The following is a 21,212-nucleotide window of genomic DNA, read 5'->3' on the forward strand; positions in this document are numbered from 1 at the left end:
TTGGCTGTAGGAGCTTTGGCTTCATTGTCTTCTTCTGGTTGTATGTTTTGATCTTCTTTGTCGTCAAAGTAAGATAATATAGTCTGACTCTTTTTGCGCTGCTTGCTCATGATCCCGGCCAATTACTTGAGTTATAAACTCTTTGTTAAGGTAGGAATCTGTTTCCAGTGTGGAGAACGTACTGTCCCAAGCTTCAGGGGTTTTGTGCAGCTGTGTTCAGAAATACTTCTAGGGACCTGTAAATTTTCAGTTCTTCCAAGGTGGTATGATCAAGGGCGAGGTGTTTACTCCTTCCCTGGCCTGTGCTCTGGTCTACAAGCACTCTTTTCTGTCTTGGAACTGTGAGGAGGGTTTCCTCTCCACATCCACTACAAGCTCCACCAGACCAGTGCTCCTCCTCGCCCTAGGACCACTACCCAGAACCATGACCCAGATCCAATCACGGATAAAGCAAAAGAATCCTGCACCAGCAGAGTGATTCCTGCAATCTCCCTCTGATCAGCCACTTGATTCCAGGCCGGGAGCTCAGGAGACAGCCGCTGCTCTGAGGGCACGCTCGGGACTTGTGGCTGAGACCTAGCTCCTTCTCTCACTGCAGTCACAGACTTTTCCCACTGACCTTCTAAGTTGTCTTTGGCGTTCCTGGGTTGAGAAGTCTGGAAACCATCACAGCTGCCTGCAATTCAGTCCTGAAACTAACATTTCTATAGCCCTTAATATGTGCCAGGCATGCAAGTGGTACAGTGGATAGAGCATGGGGCTTGGAATCAGGAAGACTCATCTTCATGAGTTTGAATCCAGCCTCAGATACTCTGAACAAGTCACTAAACTCTGTTTCCCTCAGTTTCCTCATCTATAAAATGAGCTGGAGAAGGAAATGGCAAATCACTTCATTATCTTTGCCAAGAAAATCCCAAATGGGTCACAAAGGGTAGGACACAACTGAACAACAAAACAAAAATGTGCCAGGCCCTGTGCTAAGTTATAAGATGCTATTATTATCTCCATTTTACAGATGAGAAAACTGAGGCAGAGCTTAAGTAACTTGCTCAGGGCCACAAAGCTAGTAAGTCTCTGGAACTGGATCTGAATTCAAGTCTTCCTGATTCCAGGCCTAGTCCTCTAGCCACTGCCCCACCCAGAGAATGAACTCAGGCATGAAGGATGGGGGAATAAATAAACTTTATTATCAACCTACAAAACCAGGGACCGACAACTTGAACATTTTTCCTGGTTTAGCCTTTACATTTAGGTAAGTACCTTAAGGATTTTATAGCTCTCCATCTGGAGAAAGCCTAGCTATTAAATCAGGCATGGATATTTCTAATTACCCTTCATTGCCACTCTATGATCCAGCTACCCTGGCTGACTTACAGCTGCTCATATATTCCACTTCTGTGCCTTTCCACCGGTTATCTCCCATGCCTAGAATGCTCTGCTCCCTTCACCTCCATTTCTGAGCTTCTCTGGTTTCCTTTTAGATTCACTTCAAATCCCAAATTCTACAGGATTTCCCTACTTCCTTCTGCCTCTAAAGGCTTCCCCTCTCAGATTATCTCAATCTCTTCTTTCTATATCTTTTATGTACCTAATTAATTCCATGTTCTTTTCCCTATTAGACTATATGCTTTTTGAGGGGAGGAACCATTTTTCACCTTTCATACATCTCTAGTGCTTAGTACAGTACCAGGCACATAGTAAGCACTTAATTGCTTGACTTGACTGATTGCCTACAAGAAGCAATCTTATTTCCTCTCAGATATAGTACACATCACATTTAATAAATTCTAGAGAATATAAAGATTTGCAAACCTGATGCTATGTATTTCAATAAGAAATATCAGCAGTAAAAAAAAATTTTTTCTTAAAAAAAGAAAAAGGGGCAGGTAGGTGGTGCAGTGAATAGACTATCAGCCCTGAAATCAGGAGGACCTGAGTTCAAATCCAGCCTTAGACCAAACGCTTGCCGCTTACTAACTGTGTGACCCTGGGCAAGTCACTTAACCCCAACTGCCTAAAAATTTTAAAAAAAATTTAAAAAGAAATATCAGCAGCACTCAGGCATTTATTTGGGGTGTTAGTGTAACATTTGATCTGTGTGAAAGTGTTACTTACATGTCATGTCCTGCCCTGTAACAGGGTCACTGGCTTCCTCTCCAAACATGGCATATACTGTCACTGTGTATTCGGTATTTGGCAACAATCCTTTTATCTGAATATCTGTGAGGGTCTCCCCAATTTTCATCTGAAAAGAACACATTGTGATTAGCTCATACGCCACCTTTCATTATGAATGGCTGGCAACATGCAATGGGAAAGTCGAGTGGCCTTTTGATAAATCTGTAATCCATTTGGTAATTTATCAATTTTATACAAGGTTGGGGGTAGGGAGGAAAACTGGAGAAATAGCAACATGGCCAGAATGAAGCATAGGCCATATGGTCCCATAAATAGTGTGGGTGGACAAGCAGAGAATACAGGCTTCAGTCAAGTGGGCTGACAGAGGCCGTCCCGAGCATGTTTTTCACCATTCTGCAGATGCATTTTTTTCTCTTAACCCACCTCTGGAAAGCACTTGGCCCAGCTGGTCATGTTGTCATCCTTGACTCTAAAGCAAGAAGCATCCCAACTACATGGATTTTAGGTTCTGCAGAATGTGCACAAGGCACCAAAACAGGTGCCTGAGTTTAGTGGAATTTGGAGGGAGGGGAGGCAGAAGTTTGCCAGAGACCCATTCACTGGGTCACACTTGTCAACACTCCTAGTTTCAGAACAAACCATGAGGTGGAGTAAAAGCAGAAAGTCTCTCAAATTAACTGGCAGTCAGTCAGTCAGTTGTACCCTGAAACCATTTCTAAGTTGTTGTTTTTTTCTTTTTTCCTGCCCAGTAATTCATGTGACAATGATATCCAAATTGGAAGCAAATAACCAAAACTGAGGACATTGGTGCTGCCCACCCCCTCCTGCTGACCTGCACATTCTTTTAACCCTAAAAACTTCTGCAGCCAAACTTAGAATCAGACACAGAGGCTACTTAAGAGAGCCAAGACCAGGGGTGAGACAATAAGGGCAGCTCCCCATTTGGAAAGCTGGATTTGGGAGTCACATCTCCCAAGGCAGACTCTTAGTTCTCTCTTGGGGTCTTGGGAATCTTACTTTTACATACAAAAACAAGTGACTTCTAAAAAATAAAAACTTAAGGCCCCCCAAAATGTAACTTTGAAAGTCAGGGCTTCAAGGACTAGATTCCAAGGGCATTACCTCTTTCTCATCCCCAGCCAAGCCTTCGGTGAGAGGAGCATAGAGGATCATATATCCTGATGCACCAGGCACCGCATTCCATCTGGCCCTCAGACTGTTCTCAGTCACGTCATACAGTTCGAGATCCGATGCCATGGGCAAAGCAACTGCAATGGAAATTGGAAGACTTTGGAGTTATGTAGAAGTGTAAGCCTCCTTTAATTAAGTAGTGGTGTGACTGATTTGGCAGGATTTTTCATTTAACTAAAGTAAACAACCTTTTTTTTTCCAATTTATTTCCTGATCTGCCTGCTGTACACTTCTTTTTCTACAAATATTGCAAGCTCTTCAAGGGCAGACGGTGAATCTTGTACTCCTATATCACAGGACTGGCTCATATTTCTCTCATACTTCTATCTCGGATCTCACTGGCATGGATACTCTATTCCCAATGCAATGCAATCAATCAGCATTTATTGAACACATACTTCTGCCAAGCATCATGCTAGGTTCTGGTGATATTAACACAAAAATGAAACAGTCCTTGCCCTCAGGGAGCTTACATCCCATCAAGGGAGAAAACATGGACACAAAGGTATGTGCAAAATAGATGGGAGATCATTTGGGAAGGAAAACAATAGTGCTTGTAGGATCTGGAGAAGCCTCTTGAGATAGTGCTTGGGCTGAGCTTTGAAGGAAACAAATAACAATAACAATGTTTAATTCATGCATTCAGGTTTGTAAAATACTTTACCCACAAGATCTTATTTCTTTCTCTAATGCCTTGTAAAGCATTGTGCTATTGTAAGGTAAAGTGCTATTATCATCCCAGTTTTACATAGAGATTAGGGATTATTCTAAAATGTGGAGACGAAGATAGTGAATATTCTGGTATGGTGTAAGGAGGAGAGGGCATCCTTTGTGAAGACAGAGAAAAGACTACACTCTCTGGACACTTGTCAGATTAACAATATCCTTCTTTTTAAAAAAAAACTTCTGTACCATTAATTTGAGGTAAGACTCAGTTTTTTGGTTACTTTCTTGAGTTATCGAAGCTTGGTCTTCCCAAAGAAGCTGAAACACTTTTCACTTTAAAATGGAATAAAAAGGAAATCACTTGTGATTAAAAGAGATGAACCAGTACCTACAGGAAACAGAAGCAGAAGATGCTCCCAAGCACCACTCTTTGGTAGATATTGTCTACTTAGAACTGACCACTGTCATCAAGGCCAGAGTATGGGAGATGTCCAATTTAAGGGATTGCTGAGAAACCAGGTGGCTTCCATTCATTCATAACAATACCCTTCTTAAGGACCTTGGCAGAGGCAGCTAAGTGGAATGGTGCATGGGCTGCTGCAACTGGAGGCAGGAAGACTCAAGTTCAAATCTTGCCTAAGACACTTAATAGCTGGTCAGGGCACTTAGCCACTCATGGCTTCAATTTACTCCCCTGTACAATAGAGATAATAATTGTTCCTACCTCCATTAGAGAGCTGCAAAATAAAATGTTGTGCATATCAAAAAGTGCTATATATGTATTTATAGCTTAATAGCTACATATATATGGGGGCATGTGTATATACATATATGTGTGTATATATAAAACACCAAAATGTGCTTGTTATATGTAGCACTAATATGTGCTTGGTGTTTCATAAAAACACCAAGGAATTTTTTCATTCTCCTCTTGACCAGGAGAATAGAAGGCAAAGAGTGAGGTGGTGGTAAACCACAGCAATGAAAGGAGGAAGAATACCTGAGAGTTTGTGTGTATGTGTGTGTGCTTATTTGTGATTGTGAATGGACTGAAAGTTGGACTAGCTGTGGATATAGGCCCCACCAACCTTCTAGGTAAGATTAAAATAAGTCAAGACATCCTGAACACAAGTTTTCTCATTTGAAATGAAAGGAGGGAGTAAATTCATACTTCAGATGAGAAAGGATTCTACATAGTCACAGATCCATACCAAGAGTATGTATCAATCTGGAGTGCTGAGATTTGGTCAGGGAACCTCAGGGAAAATTCAGACAGATGCTGAATGAATCAGATGTAATCCAAAACTCAAGTATGATAGTATACATTCCTTTCTAGGAAGAAGTATGAAACTGTAGACCTAGGTTTTAATTTCTTACATTCACCAAAAATGTTTTTGACCATATCTATAGAGGGAGCAGAGGCAAATCTTAGGCCTTTATTACTGGCAGAATTCCAACTTAAGGGAATTACATTAGTTCTACTGTCATCATCCATATTGTTTCAATTAAGCACTCTATTCTCTTCCCATTGCCAACAATTCCCTACCACAGTGTGAAAGTGCACAGATACATTTCTATTCAGACACAGACACACATTCACACACATTTTTGTCTGGGGACTCACTGAAGAGAGCAGTGCACTAGCCTTTAGAATAATATAACCGTAGGCATATCTAGCAGTTGGGTAGACAGCCATCTACGTGGCAGCGTGGTATAATGGACAGAACGCTAGTCTTGGCATCAGGAAGGTCTAGGTTTGAATCCCATCTCAGATACTTAGTAACTGTGTGAACCTGGGCTAGTTACTTAACTTCTCTGGGCCTCAGTTTCTTCAGGAGATTTGGCTCAACGACCTCTAAGGTCCCTTCAAGCTCTAAATCAAGGATTTTATGCTACGATTTGAGGGGTGCTAGGAATACTTTCTCCCTCTCTACCATCTCCCCCCAGTCTATGGATGATGTCTGAAATTCTACCATCCCAACAGTCATTCTTTCATAGTATCCAGTTAAGCAAGAGTTTTTAATTCAGAAATTACAGGTCTATAGATTGCACTGGATACTGTTGGAGAGCTGTGGATGAAATATTACTAGGTTTTATACGTATCTCCAGGAGAAGTAAGCATTAAATTATTATAAGCTGTTAACACATTAGCGTGAATTAGGTAATCATATCTTTTCCAGCCAAGTGGCTGAGAGCATCTCCCTCAAAGAATGAGACCAATGGGAAAGTTTGGATGAGGAAGATATAATTTTAGAATCAGGTCTGGGAGGGCAAGTTTAGATAGAGGGCTTATAGAGGGGTGTCCCAGACAAATGGAGAAGAATATGGGCTGAAGGTGGAAATGAGAAAAGGAGGCAAAGAGGACATGGAGGTAAGAATGGGACTTTGTAGTGGTGTTGGTGTTCAATTGTTTTCAGTTGTGTCCAATTCTTTGTGACCCCATTGGGGGCTTTCTTGGCAAAGATACTAGAGCAGTTTGCCAGTTCTTTCTCTATACCATTTTACAGATGAGAAAACTGAGGCAAATAGGGTTAGCTGACTTGCCCAGGATCATACAACTAGTAAGTGTCTAAAGCCGGATTTGAATTCATGTCCTCCGACTCCAGGGCTGGTGCTCTATTCACTGCACCATCTAGACTTTGGAGACAAACTTTAAAATTTTTTCTCTGATTAGCCCTGACTTCAGATGAAAACATAAAAGATTGAGTTATGACTAGGAAATTTAAAGTTGGCAAAGACCCTGGAAATCACATAAGCCAATCTCTCCCACCCAGCAAAGGAATGTCCTTTAGAACATCCTCGAGAGGTGATCATAAATAGATTGCCAGCTCCATGAGGGCAGGGATTGCTTTTTGTCTCTCTCTTTTTTTTAATCCCAAGTGCTTAACCTAGTGCCTGGCATAGAGTAGGCACTTAATAGATGTTTATTGATTGATTGACTAATAAAACCTCAGCTTGAATACTCTCAGTAATAGGGGAGCTCACTGCATTGTGATACAACTTATTCCATTCTATTGTTACTTTGCATAGACAGTCCTAATTATTGGGAAGCTTTCCCTTAAATAAAGCTAAAATACGCTTTTTGTGTAACTTCCAATGATGGGCTCTGGCCTCTGAAGTGACACTGACCAAACCTGCCCTCTTTTCTAGATGACAGCCCTTCAGATATTTGAAGACAGTTGTCAAATTTCTTCCTGGTAATCCTTTCTTCAAGCCAAACATCTTCAGTTCCTGCAGTCCTTCTTTCTATGAAATGCATTTAGGCCTCTCACTTTCCCGGTCACACTCCTTTGGACACACTCTAGTTTGTCAATGGTCTTTTTCAAATCTGGTGCCCCGAACTGAATATACTAAGCCAGTTATGGTCTGACCAGCATTGAGTTGTTGTTCAGTTGTTTAGTTGTGTCTGACTCTTCATGACCCCATGGGCCATAGCATGCCAGGCTCTTCTATCCTCCACTATTTCCCTAAGTCTGTCCAAGCTCATGTTCATTGTTTCCATAACACTATCTATTTATCTCATCCTCTGCCCCTTTTCCTTTCGCCTTCAATCTTCCCCAACATCAGAGTCTTTCCCAATGAGTCCTGTCTTTTAATCACGTGGCAAAAGTATTTAGGTTTGACTTTCAGTATTTGACCTTCCAGTGAATAGTATGAATTATGTGATTATTGCTGTGACTGAACAGCAAATTCAATTCAATCAATTCCACAAGCACTGAGGATTTTTTTGGTCCAGATCTATGACTTCATTGGTGTAGGAAACATCCAGTGTAGACTGACATTCCTGATGCAGCTCTACAATTTTTCTGTAACTTAAGAGTCTTAGAGAGTTGCCTAGGGCACCTCTAGGTTCAATGACTTGACCAGGGTCACACAATCAGTATGTATCAGAAGTATAACTTGAACTCAGATCTCCTTGACTTTGAAAGCAGACATGTCCACTAAACCAGTGGTATCAAACTCACATGGGCAGCATATTGACTAAAAAAACCACAAGTTAACATTATCTATGTTGCATTATAATTTTACTTATTTTGTTAAACATTTCCCGATTACATGTTAATCTGGTTGTGATCTTTGTGGGCTACAAACAACTAGCAGGTTGCAAATATAACACTTCTACCCTACACCATGTTATCTCTCTGAGGCTAGAAATACAAAAAAAAAAAAAAAAGGGTAGAGTGCTTCCTTTGTAGAACTTACATTCTAATGGGGGCAGGGAGGGATACAACATTTCAAATGTGATTTAATGAATAAGAAAGTCAACAAGCCTCTATTAAGCCCCTACTATGTGCCAGGCACTGTCACGCTTAGTGCTGGAAAGCACTAAGAAAAAGAATCATTAAAGTTTTTCTGTAGGAGGTAGCATCTGAGTGGAGGCAGCTAGGATGTACAGTGCATAGAGTATTGTACGTAGAGTCCAAAAGTCCTGAGTTCAAATCCTGCCCCAGATACCAACTACATGACCCTGGAAAAAGGTCCCTTTAACTTTTCTACTAAGTGCCTGTCACATTGTTGCTCAGTTGTTCAGTCATGTCTAACTCTTTGCGACCCTGTGGATCAACCATCCATCAAGGGTTTTTTGTTTTTTTGTTTTTTGTTTTTGTTTGTTTGTTTATTTGTTTTGTTTTTGGCAAAGATACTAGAGTGGTTTGCCATTTCCTTCTCCAGTTGTATGCAGTCGGGGTTAAGGGACTTGCCCAGGGTCACATGGCTAGTAAGTGTCTGAGGTCAAATTTGAACTCTGGTCTTTCAGACTCCAAGCCCAGTGCTCTATCCACTGTGTCACCTAACTGCCCCTGTCACATAGCAGCCACCTATTAAATTCTTATGGAATTGGATTATTATTGAACTGGTTAATCAAGTCACTAAATCTAGCCAAGGATAAAAACATGTCTGGGTAATTAACTTCTCTCAGCCTCAGTTTCCCCATCCATAGAATTAGGATAATAATAGCACCTTCCTCAAAGAGTTTTCATGAGGATCAGTGAGATAATATGTAAAGCCCTATGGAAATGCTAGGAATTGTTATGGAGGCTTGAAGGAAGCTAAAGATTCCAAGCAGCAGAAGCAAGGAAGACAGGCATTCTAGGCATGGGAGAACAGCATCAGCAAAGGCTCATTGAATCAAGCCACAAAGAGCTCCAGCTTGGAAAATGTTGTACAGAGAAGGGTCAGAATACATACGTGTCATCTCAGTTCCCCGGAGTCCTTCACTGGCAGTGGTACTATATATTGCAAACACTGCTATCTGATACTCTGTTAAAGACATCAGACTCTTCAGCACTGCAGTAGATTCCATCCCGTCAACTACCACCTGTTTATAGAAGAGTCCAAAGAATGAGATAAGAAATGAATTTATTGGGGCAGCTAGGTGGTGCAATGAATAGAGCACTGACCCTGGAGTCAGGAGGACCTGAATTCAAATCTGGCCTCAGGCACTTGACACTAGCTGTATGACCCTGGGCAAGTCACTTAACCCCATTGCCTAGCAAAAAAAAAGAAACAAAAACAAATGAACAAAAAAAAGAAATTAATCTATTTTCAAATGTCACCAGAAGTTGAGTCAGTAAACCAATGTGATCTCACACACAGGAGTAAATGCAGACAGCTACAAGACATGAAGATAGACAATATCCTTAGATGTCTTCTGCCAACTGCCACACATCCTCTACCACCCTGACAGTATAGCCTCCTCAATCTGCAACACAAACTGGCACACCCCTCCCTCGAGGGACGCGTTCACTTATGCTGAGCAAAGTTTATGCAACTCACAAACCAGTGATAATACAAATCATTTCCACTCCATTGTAAATGTACATTTTGCAATGTACAGCTTGATCAAGTCTTTTAGGGGCTTATTGGTTAAGGAAAAAATATAAAATAATTTGAAAGGACTTCATTTTATAAGGTCCCGATGATTTAAAAACTATAATCTGCTTATCTGACATGTAGGGGAAAAAAAGCCACTCATAAAATCCTGCCATAAAAATGGACGATTGTAAAACATGCTGAGGTCAGTCAGAGGCTAGAACAAAAGGAAAAGGGGATTTATTTTTAAAATAACCAGATTCTTTGACAAATCTTTGTATTGTGAATAGGAAGCTAGGAGCATGCAATGGTCTGGCAGTATGTGGACTGCCCCTTCTTTGCCAAACCTTAGAGAATCTGGAGCCCAGCTGCTTCTGCATCACACTGGTCTCCTGTCATGTCCAGGGAATTCCAAGTCTTGGATTCTGATGGATTGACTATGTGGCCACATAAATAGGAGCACTCATTTCATTAAGGGAAAAAACCTCAAAGGACCACACCCAAAGCAGAAAGAAAGCTCCAAATAAGAAGAGGACTCTAGTCCTTAAGTTTAAAAAAGGTTGCCTGTAATACCTCAGGGCTGTCCTTTGGAGTGTAAAGACTTTTTGTTAGAGGACCTGAATACAAATCATAATTCGGTCATTTGGTATCTGTGTGGCTTGGCCAACCCCTCTCTAGACCTCAGTTTCCTCATCTGTAAAATGAGGGGATTGGAGTGATCTGTGATTTCATCAGCGGGGATACTCCCTACACCAAAACAGATCACAACCCCTATGCCATCAGTAGATGGTCTTCAAGAAATGTTCTGGCTAAAACATTCATTACCCTCTGGCTACTCTGGCAATAAGCCTATCTGAAATAGGCTAGGCTGGTCCTTAGGGAAGAGACAAATGGTCCAACTTTGGGCCCCTACTCAAACACTTTCTAGCTTGGTAGGGTAGCCAGTGCCTTCACTTAACTGGTATAGTCTTTGAGAACATAAGGGTGCCTCCATGCTACAAGACTCATTTGAATAGGCTTTTAGTAAACTAACTAGTTAAAATGTTTTAAAGGCAAAGAAATTTTTACGGAAGGCAGGGAGCTCAAGGTAGGATTAGTGAACAGTTTCAGAGAGTTGTCTAAGTGATACAATTAGGGGATAGTCAGTAAAGATTGTGATAGGAGTGGGCTATGCCAGCTAATTAGCTAAACAACTTAAGAATTTCCCTTTAACTTTTCACTTTTGAACTGGTTAATCAAGACACTAAATCTTTTTGTTTGTTTGTTTGTTTTTTGTGGTTTGCATTTCCTTCTCCAGCTCATTTTACAGAGGAGGAACTGAGGCGGTTAAGTAATTTGCCCATGGTCACATAGCTAATAAGTGTTGAAACCAGTTTTGAACTCAGGAAGATGAGTCTTCCTGATTCCTAGTCCAGCATTCCAACCACTGGTCTACCTAGCTACCCTACAACTAGTGTTTGAGGACAAATTTGAACTCAGGTCTTCTTGACTACAGGCCCACTGTTCTATTGATAAAAATGTCTAGGTAACAAACTAGTTCAAAATGAAGATGATAAACATTTATTAATTACCTTTTTAAGTAGCTGCTCTGTACAAAGGGCTTGTGGAAAGGACCAAGTAAGTAGATTACTATATATACTAGTACAATGAAAAATCCTTGAAATCAGGGGCTCTCTCAACTTTGTATCCCAAGTGGCCTAGCACTGTGCCTGGTATACTGTGAGTGCTTAATAAATATTTGTTGATTGGTTAATACAAAGAGTCAGCCAATCAGTCAACAAACATGTATTAAATACTTATATGTCAGGCAATGTGCTCAGCACTGGGGAGGAGAAGAAAGGCCAAAACAAACAAAAATCCCATTTCTTGCCCTGAAGGGGTTTATAGTCTAGGAGAATGAAATCTCTTTGCCTTTTCACCAGTTAAGTTGAGTGAAGTTCGTTTCCATGTCTACATGGAGGTAATATTTTCCCTTACTTGTCTACTCATATGGCAAAAAAGAGCATTGATTCCTGAACATGCACAAGAAAAAAGCCCCCAAACTCCAAACCCTGATATCTAATCTCCCTCACCATCACCCTAACTGGGCATTTGTCTACTAAGTACAGATTTAAGACCTTCAGTTAGGAAATATGTCACCCTCATTACCTCCTCTGGTTTTCCACCTCTTGTAGGATAATATACAATTCTGTATTTTTCTACTTTTCCAGGGGCAGGAGTCCAGGTAACTCTAAAACTTCTGGCAGTGACTTCAGATGTGACTAAATCTGTAGGAGCTCCAATGTCAGTTACAAATGACCCTAAATGGAAGGAATATTAAAAAGAAACAAGATCCTCAAAATGATATTTCCTGTATAGTTCGGCTGAATCAAGGCAAAGTTAGCAATGGTTCTAACAAGACATGACTGTTGACAATAGGTTTCCTCTAGAAAAATCAAGTCAAGATGCACTTATTAAGCACCTACTATGTGCCAGATACTATGCTGTATTCCCAGCTCTCAGCCAGTGGCTGGCACATGGTAAGTGCTGAATTGTCTTGGCTATGCTCTAAGAGAAATAAGTTAGATGTGAGCAATTTTTTCTTTTTTAAAAAAAGTTTTACTGGCACTGATCATGTTTTATACCACAATCAGTTCTCAACATGCCCTGTTCCCCTAGAGCTCTTCCTTGTAACAAAGAAAAACAGTTATATAAAACCAACTGAAAGCAACCACATCTGAGAGCATAAGCAACATTACTCACCAATAGTCCCTCAACCTTTATGCCAAAATAAGGGAAGTATATTTTGTCATTCATCTTCTAGGACCAAGATTTGGACTATTGTTTCGATTGTTTTGTTGTGTTAATTTCATTTTCTATTAATTATTGAGGCTATTCCAATACATTTCTGTATTCTCCATTCCCTAGTCAATCAAAATTCACTTTGATAATCATCTTTTACTTACAAAGAACATTTCAAGGATCAATTTCTCAATCTATACTGGTTTGTCCTTGCCATGGTGATAACTGAACTCACCTTGAAATATGGGGATTTGTCTTTTACTAAAAGTCTAGATAAGGAGTGAGGAACCTGGGCCTTATTCATGAAGTTTAGATTCAGTCAAAGGGCTGAACATGAGGACCTAGAGGGCCACATGAGACCTCGAGGCTGGAGGTTCCTCACTGTTGGTCTAGACTTTTTAATTCAATGAATTTAGATAGCTGCTGCAGAAGTATATGATACAAAAAGTCACCAAACTTTTAAACAAAACCTGCTGAAAAAGTATTAATAGGATGAAGGGATAGCAAAGATGGAGTCTGGGTTGGGGAAAAATGAAATGTGCAAGTGATGTTTTTGAGGGCTGATTTAAAAACTCTCTAACCACTGTAAGAAACATTGAGTCTTCCAGTGATACCAGTATCTATCCATTTGGTCAGATTTCTGTAACCCAAAAGTGCTGAGCTCCCGTGACTCATGCCTCCAAATCTCAAGGCACTTTGTGACAATCTACCCAGATTCAATTCAATTCAATAACATTTACTAAACACCTACTTTACTCCAGGCATTGTGCTATAGGACAGAAATTAAAAGACAAACAGGAAGCAGTCCCAGGCCTAAAGTACCTTACATTCTATTGGAATGTCATATAATTGATGACTATAAGGAGTGTGAGCAGAATGAGTGGTCCCATGTAGGATGGCTGCTCTCTGGATGGATAATTCATTCCTCCAAGCTTAGAAAGCTTCTACAGAGTTTACAGAACTCTCATATATCTTTTTTTGGTCAAGTTTATTGAGTCCTAAGAAAATGGGTCCAAATCAGGAAGCCCAGTCAACTGGAACTTCAGAGAATGAGAAGTAGAGAAGAGATAGGTATTGAGGTTCCCCATAACCCTTCTCCAGGTTGTCTCTTAGATCAGTAAAGGGGACAGCTTTGGGGAAAAGATCATATGGGTTTTTCTATCTTGCCAACATCTCTATAAGTCAGAAAAACCTGCTTTTTGGCAGTACCATGAATTCCCAGGAACACTGAAAAGCCTCTTGTAAATTCACTACAACAAATATCACAGTGAAAAAAACATCCAGGGGTTAAAGTAGCCTAAAAAAAAAAGCCAAGATGCAGCTTTTTCTGCTCTCATTCTTTATATTTTAGTTCTTACAGTAGATAACATAGATGCTCTAATGCAGGAACTATTACCTTTTTGTCTTTGTATCACCATTGCCTGGCACATAGTAGGCACTTTATAAATGCTTAATTGCTTTAATTGATTGAGGGCATAGATCTCCTTTAGGAATCCACCAAAAAGGGGAGTTAACTTATAAATTTTCATGTTTGATAGCAGATTTTACTGGTGGTTCAAAATTAATAACCCTTTCTTTAAAAAAAGTAATTTGTTTAACTTTATACCTTTGATTTCCTTTTCCTGCTCTTCAACTCTGGTGCAAACTGTCTTTGTCAGGCCTTCCACAACTGTGTGCATCAGGTCAAACTCTGCCACATTGTAGACGTGAGTACTGTCAGGCTCAGAAGCAATCTCCTGGAGTTCAGCTACATCTGCATTTTTCACACCTTGCATTGAAGAGAAAAATCAGAAAAATTAGTATCTCGTAAAAATTCAAGAGTCAGATAGCAGAATCAACAGGCATGATATAACCCAACCAGTAATTAAAATTGAAAAAAATTATAGTAATCTGTAAACTCCTCTTGGGAGTATGGACTGTTTTTTGCCTTTTAATGTATTGTCAGTGCTTAGTAAAGTACCTGGCACACAGTAGGCATTTAGTAAAGGCTAAATGACTGATAATGATCCTACTTGTTTTCCAAGATCAATTTTGTCCAGTGGTAGAAAAGCTTGCCGGTCCTGGAGTTAGGAAGACTTGAGTTCAAATCTGGCCTCAGACACTTACTAGTTGTGTAAACCTGGGCACAGTCCAGGATTAAGTCGCTTAACCTCATTTGCCTCATCTGTAAAATGATCCGGAGAAGGAAATGGCAAACCACTCCAGTCTCTTTGCCTAGCAAACTCCCAAAAGGGGTCACAAAGAGTCAGAACTGACTGAAAAATGACTGAACAACAACAAAAGGAATGTGTCCTGGTGATCCTAACCTCTTCTGTTTTGTCAGAGACTGAAGCCAAAGTCCTGTTATGGAGAGTGGCTTGCCTTGGAGGCAAAAGATCCAAGTTTGAATCCTAGATCCATCCCTTCCTACCTGTGTGACCTTGGGCAAGTCACTCGAACTCATCTTCAGTGGTCTCATCTATAAAATGACGAGGGTGAGCTAGATGACTTCCCAGGTCCCCCCCAACTTTAAATCAATGAACTAATGAAGTAAATTCTCAACTTTCTAAATGTTACTTCCTTGATGTATGCCTGGGATCACTTTTCCTAACTTGTAAGACATGTACTGCAGCTGCATTATTCACCATTTTACTAATTCACTAACTAGAAAACTTCAGAAATTCACTGCTTTTATGTTGTCCAATACAAATTGACTCAGGCCTTCCCGTGGTAACCGGATAAAAGCAGGAAGATGGGCTGAGATTAGCTAAGGTTAGTACTGCTATTGCCCATTGCTCCTAAACTTTGCAGGAGGAAAAAAAAAAGACTCTTGCTCCAAAGATCTCTTACACAGGTTTTATTTAAATAAGTGCTTTTTCTGTCACTTAGGGATCTTAGGGAGAAAATCAAAGGAAGTAGATAAGAGAAAGAAAGAAAGAAACTGTGCTGGGGGAGAGGAATTTCTTCTTAGTTATTTGGAATTCTCGAACTAACCTGCACAACCAAGACACAAGATAACAAAGTTTTCACTGTATTTACAAAAATAGTTTGCTCAACGTGGTTATGAAATGAATAGTTACTATGAAAAAGGCAATATTTAACTAGAAATTTCAAACTATATCTGACTAATTTCTATGCTTAGCTACGTTTAGGAAGGAAAAAATAGTTTGTTTTAAAAACACCATCCATTCATTTTAAAAATAAAATCAGAGAAGAGATGGCAAATATACTTACTACACCTCTGTTGATTTAACCCTTCTGTGGGAATTTCCTTCATTGCATAAAAGAATAGAAGAACCAAGAACAATTGCTGAGGTATTTCTTGCCTACAGGCATTTCAACATTAGCCTCTAAATTACACAACTGTTAACAGTAATTAGTATTCTCCATATATGTGAATGTATGTCTGGGTATATATACACACACATACACTAGCTTTAATTATTCCACTAAATGGATACATGTGCAAACAGTGAACTTAGTACAGAAAATACCAGTTTCAACAGCTCTGATGAAAACTTACAGGGGCTTTGAGGCACACAGAAACCACATCCTAAAATATACTAAAGGCTTTCTCTTTCCAAATCAAGTCCATTGTAGGATGCTGAATATTATTTGGCCTTATGTCTACAAGGCTGGAGTCAGGCTGTAATAGGAGTATCAGATCATAGGATTTAGTTCTGGAAGAGATTTTATAAATCTCCTAATCCATGTTCCCTCACTTTATGGAGGAGTAAATACACAGAAAAGAACAGAGAGAACCACAATTTTACAGAGATGGAATGACATTAGAGTTTGACATAAACCCAAAGAACTTGGAAAAAAGTCTATCAACAAAATGGTCCCAAATTGCATGACATCCTTATTTTTTCTTAGATATTTTTCATAGCTTTCATCTATAAACAGAAAGTTTAGCCCAGCTAACAGCCCTGAATTACTTAGATTTCCAACTTGTAAAACCAACTTGTACCAAACTAAATCAATCATAGATCATTTTGCTGTTGTGGTTCATTCATTTCAGTCTGACTCTCCATGACCCCATTTGGGGTTTTCTTGGCAGAGATACTGAAGTGGTTTGCCATTTCCTTCTCCAGCTCATTTTCCAGATGAGGAAACTGAGGAGAACAGAGTGAAGTGACTTGCCCAGGATTACACAGCTAGTGAGTGTCTGAGGCCAGATTTGAACTCAGGAAAATGAGTCTTCGTGGCTCCAGGCCCAGTGCTCAATCCACTGGACCCCCTATCTGACCCCAATCATAGATCATGGTATCACACAATTTTACAGCTGAAAAGAAACTTTAGAAATCATCCAGTCTAACTCCTAACTTTTTCCAGATGAGGAAACAGGACCAGAAAGTGAAGTAATTTGTCATAGGCCATAAAGGGAATAGATGTCAAGTCTTGTGAATTCTCTCTCTCTGTAATATCTTTCAATTCTTCTCTCCTCACTGTGACCATCATTACCAGCCTGTAATACAGGCTCTCATTGGCATTCTTTTTAATTATTAAATAATTACTACAAAACTGTCCTGCTCTCCCCACATCCAAACCATACTTCACTGTCTTGTCAGATTAATTTTAATTAATTTTCCTTGTGTACACTCCTTCTGCTACTCCACTGCTCAAAACCCTATTACATATAAAATAAAACTGAAACAAGTTTTCTCATCTAGAAAAGCAGAGGATTGGACTATATGACCTCTAAGGTCACGTGTACCTCTAAATCCTCAGCAATTCAATTGAAGAGGTATTTTTTAAAATTATCTGCCATGTGCCTGGCATTTGTGCTAGGTATTGAGGATAAAAAGACAAAAAACAAAATAGTCCCTACGCTCAAGGACCTTATGCCCTTCTGGATCCTTGGCTGCCCCCAAATGGAATGGGCTGTGTTGGGAATGATGGGTTCCCCTTTAGCGGAAGTCTTTAAGCAGAAGTGCATGTCTCAGATTTAGTAAAGAGTACTCCTATTCAGTCAGTCAGAGTCAATAAACATTTATAAAGCACTTACTATGTGCCAGGCATTACACTAAGCACTGGAGATACTGACTGTGCAGCTACAGGTCAGACTAGGTGACCTCTAAGTTCCCATCTAACTCTGAGATTCTATGATTCTGCATTCAAGACCCTGCATAATCCAGAAACACCTACATTTCTAACCTTATTTAACCCTATTCCTTTTCATGTATGCTATATACTTTGGTTTGGGGGTGGGGGGAGAAGGCAAAGATAGAGAGGAAAAAGGGTTGTCATTGATAACATAGAGCTAATGGTCTAAGTCCAGGGGTCTTAACCTGGGATCTGTCAACTTTTGGGGGGGGGGAGAAGAGAGAGAGGGAGGGAGAAAGAGAGAGAGAGAGAGAGGCATGGATGGATGGATCTATGGATGATTCATAGATGGCTAGATAAAGAGACGGATGATAGATTAAACTTGCACAACTTGGCAGTAGGTAAGGGCCAAAATTAAAATACGCTAAACTTTTTTGGGCTGGAAATAGGTTTTTAGCAGTTCACTTTCCAAGTAAAGGTAGCTAGAGACAGACTAAAGATGGTTGGTTGCCGCAGGTCATGTGACAAACAGGAGAAAGTGCACAGTTGCAACTCACCCACCAAGTTACATGAAGGGAACAGTAGTGACTAGTGGAAGGTGGGTTAAGCGGGGCATGGCTACATCTTATTTTTTTTCTTTTTTTTTTTCTTTAATTTTCTTTTACATCCTCTACATGTTCTGTGGGCTACCTGAATCCTTTGGTGGGCCTCAAGTGCCCAAGCAGGCCATATGTTGTGCAGGTCAGTGATAGATGGATAGAAAATTAAATAGGTGATTCATAGATAGATAAATAGCTACGGATAAATAGAAGAATGAATGGATGGAGAAAGATATAGATGGATGGATGGATAAATAGGTAGAAAGACCATTTCAATATAATTGATTTACTTTGTAATTGTATACATTTAAAAATATTGTTTCTGGAGTTCACAGGCATTTCCAGCCTGCCAAATGGGTTCATGACTCAAAAAAAGAGGCTAAGAACCCCGATCTAAGCATTCTCAATATTACTGCTACATTTCCAATATAATACTATAAAATGGAGCATGTAATTGTTCTGAAATTGTTTTGTGTATAATAGTTCTATCTTCCTAGATAAATTGAAAGCTCTTTGAAGTCAGCAATCATATTTTAAGTTTCTTCTGTATCCCTTATAGCACCTAGGTCAGTGCTGGGCACATTGTAGATGCTCAACCAATATATATTGACTAAATGATTAATCAATCAGGACCAGACATTGATCTGATATTTAAAAAATAGGAATGATCCACAGGGATGTTTCAGGCCCTTTCCCTGAATAGGAAAGGCTAGAAGAATCAGTATAATGGGAAGAAATCTCAGGGTATATATACTAATACACAAAGCCCTTTGCAGTGGATAAATAATTCCTTTGTTGTTTTAGCCATTTTTAGTCATGTCTGACTCTTTATGACCCTTTTTGGGGTTTTCTTGGCAAAGATACTGGAATGGTTTACCATCTCCTTCTGTGACTCATTTTATAGATGAGGAAACTGAGGCAAACAGGGTTAAGTGACTTGCCCGCAGTCACACAGCTAGCAAATGTCTGAAGCCAGATTTGAACTCATAAAAGGAGTTTTCTTGACTCTAGGTCCAGCACTCTAACTCCTGAGTCATCCAGATAATTCCTAGGTAATAAGCAGTTTGTTCTGATGGGGAGATTTGAACTGGCAAGGCCTGAATAAAGGTCTATTACTTCAAAGAAAATGACTACATTTAATTCAATTCAACAAACTTTTATTAAGCACCAACCATAGACTGAGCATCATCAACTCTTAATAATGTAAACAATAAAGTGGGTGATTAAAGTGTTTTTAACAAGAACAGTTGACCTTTACAAACATTATATTTCATCCTCATAACAAACTTGAGAAGTCAGATGAGGAAACCAAGGCTCAAATTTCTTGCTCATGGTCATATAGATAATAAGATAGGATCTGAACCCATATTTCCTTGCATTCCATCCACTAACCCACACTGCCTCAATAACAACAATAAAAGGGAAGAGAAGTGATAATAAATTGTATAGGCTTCTGAAATACTGTTAAAGGATGCTTCACAGTATTTCAGTATGTAGCTGGCTGCTGACTGGGACTTGAGCTTTTTTCAATGAGAATCTAGAAGCCCTACTCACTGGCAAAGAATTTTTATAAGCATAATCAGTCATGTGAATGCAATAGCCTTGAAAGAGTTGGCAGTTGTCCTGATCCTATGCCACACATAAATTCTTCTATAGGAGGGAAACAATTATGGTTTCCCTCCAATAGAAAACAATACTGCTACCTGCATTCCCTACAAACAGTCATAGAATCACAGAACCTCAGTTGAGTGGGACCTTCAAGTTCATCTATTCTAAATAGGACCTGAACAGGAATCCCCTGTATGCACCCCAGACAATCCATCATCTGTCTGAAGACCTCCAGTGGTACAGGAGACACATTACCTCCTGAGGATTCCCGTTTTTCTTTTGGACAGTTTTCATTGCTAGGAAGGTTTTCTTTCTTCTTAAATCCATCCAAAATCTGTCTCTGCTACTTGGATTCACTAGTTCTTTAGGGCCAATAAATCTAATCCCTCCTATATGAGATCCTTCACACACTTGAGGAAAACTCCCTAAGTCTTCTCTTCTCCAGGCTAAAAATCCTCAGTTCTTTCTTAATTTTTAAAAATATGTTGATATACCGTATTTTATTCCCAGTTCTTTTAATAATCTTTAAAATCTTTTATATTTTGAATTTAACAAATAGCAAAGCAGATGAGCACTACCACAGATAAAACAGAATGGAAAATGAAGATTTCATTCACAATTGTCAGTCTGTACCATGTAAAGTTTGCCTCTCCCTTGAAAAATACAAGTTCAACATGCCATTTTTAAAGCTATCCTTCAACCAATATTCTTTGTTTTCTCATTTATATTTTTATTTTTATTTTTTTTACTTTTTTTTTAAACATGTGTTTTTAAAACTTTGGGTTCCAATTTTCTCCCTTCGTCCCTCCCCACCCACCCTCATTGAAAAGGCAAGTAACTCAATATAGGCTATACACGTGCAGTTATGCAAAACACTTCCATAGTACACATGCTGTGAAAAACTATCTCTATTTCCCTTAATCCTATCCCACCCCCCTATTTATTGTATTCTTTCTTTTGACCCTGTCCCTCCTCAGAAGTATTTGCTTCTGATTACCCCCTTTCCCAATCTTCCCTCCTCTCTACCATCTCCCTACTCTCTTGTCCCCTTCCCCTCCTATTTTCCTGTAGGGTAAGACAGATTTCCATACCCAATTGAGTGTGTATGTTATTACCCTCCTTAAGTCAAATCCTATGAGAACAAGATTCACTCATTTCCTCTCACCTTCCCCTGGTTCCCCTCCACTGTAACAGCCTTTTCTTTTCTGGGTTTTTTTTTGTGAGATAATTTACCCCATTCTACCTTTCCCTTTCTCCTTCTCCTAGTATAATCCTCTCTCACCCCTTAAATTTTATTCTCCAGATATGACCCCTTCATCTTCAACTCACTCCATGCCATCTATCTATCTATCTATCTATCTATCTATCTATCTATCTATCTATCTATCTATC

General features: G+C 39.6%; 1 protein-coding gene across 2 annotated transcripts in view; it reads right to left on the bottom strand.

Annotated features, from left to right (window-relative positions):
- COL14A1 (collagen type XIV alpha 1 chain) overlaps nt 1-21,212 on the bottom strand; it is a 250,358-nt gene that overhangs the window by 155,152 nt on the left and 73,994 nt on the right. For both annotated transcript variants that reach the window (XM_027854062.1, XM_027854061.1), the window contains exons 10-14: nt 14,195-14,356; nt 11,956-12,107; nt 9,184-9,313; nt 3,262-3,407; nt 2,116-2,245 (exon numbers count right to left, since the gene is read on the bottom strand). In XM_027854062.1, the coding sequence (XP_027709863.1) occupies nt 2,116-2,245; nt 3,262-3,407; nt 9,184-9,313; nt 11,956-12,107; nt 14,195-14,356 (720 nt within the window). The remainder of the gene's footprint in view (nt 1-2,115; nt 2,246-3,261; nt 3,408-9,183; nt 9,314-11,955; nt 12,108-14,194; nt 14,357-21,212) is intronic.

This window comes from Vombatus ursinus, unplaced genomic scaffold (assembly GCF_900497805.2).
Source record: "Vombatus ursinus unplaced genomic scaffold, bare-nosed wombat genome assembly UNPS02010284.1, whole genome shotgun sequence".
NCBI lineage: Eukaryota > Metazoa > Chordata > Mammalia > Diprotodontia > Vombatidae > Vombatus > Vombatus ursinus.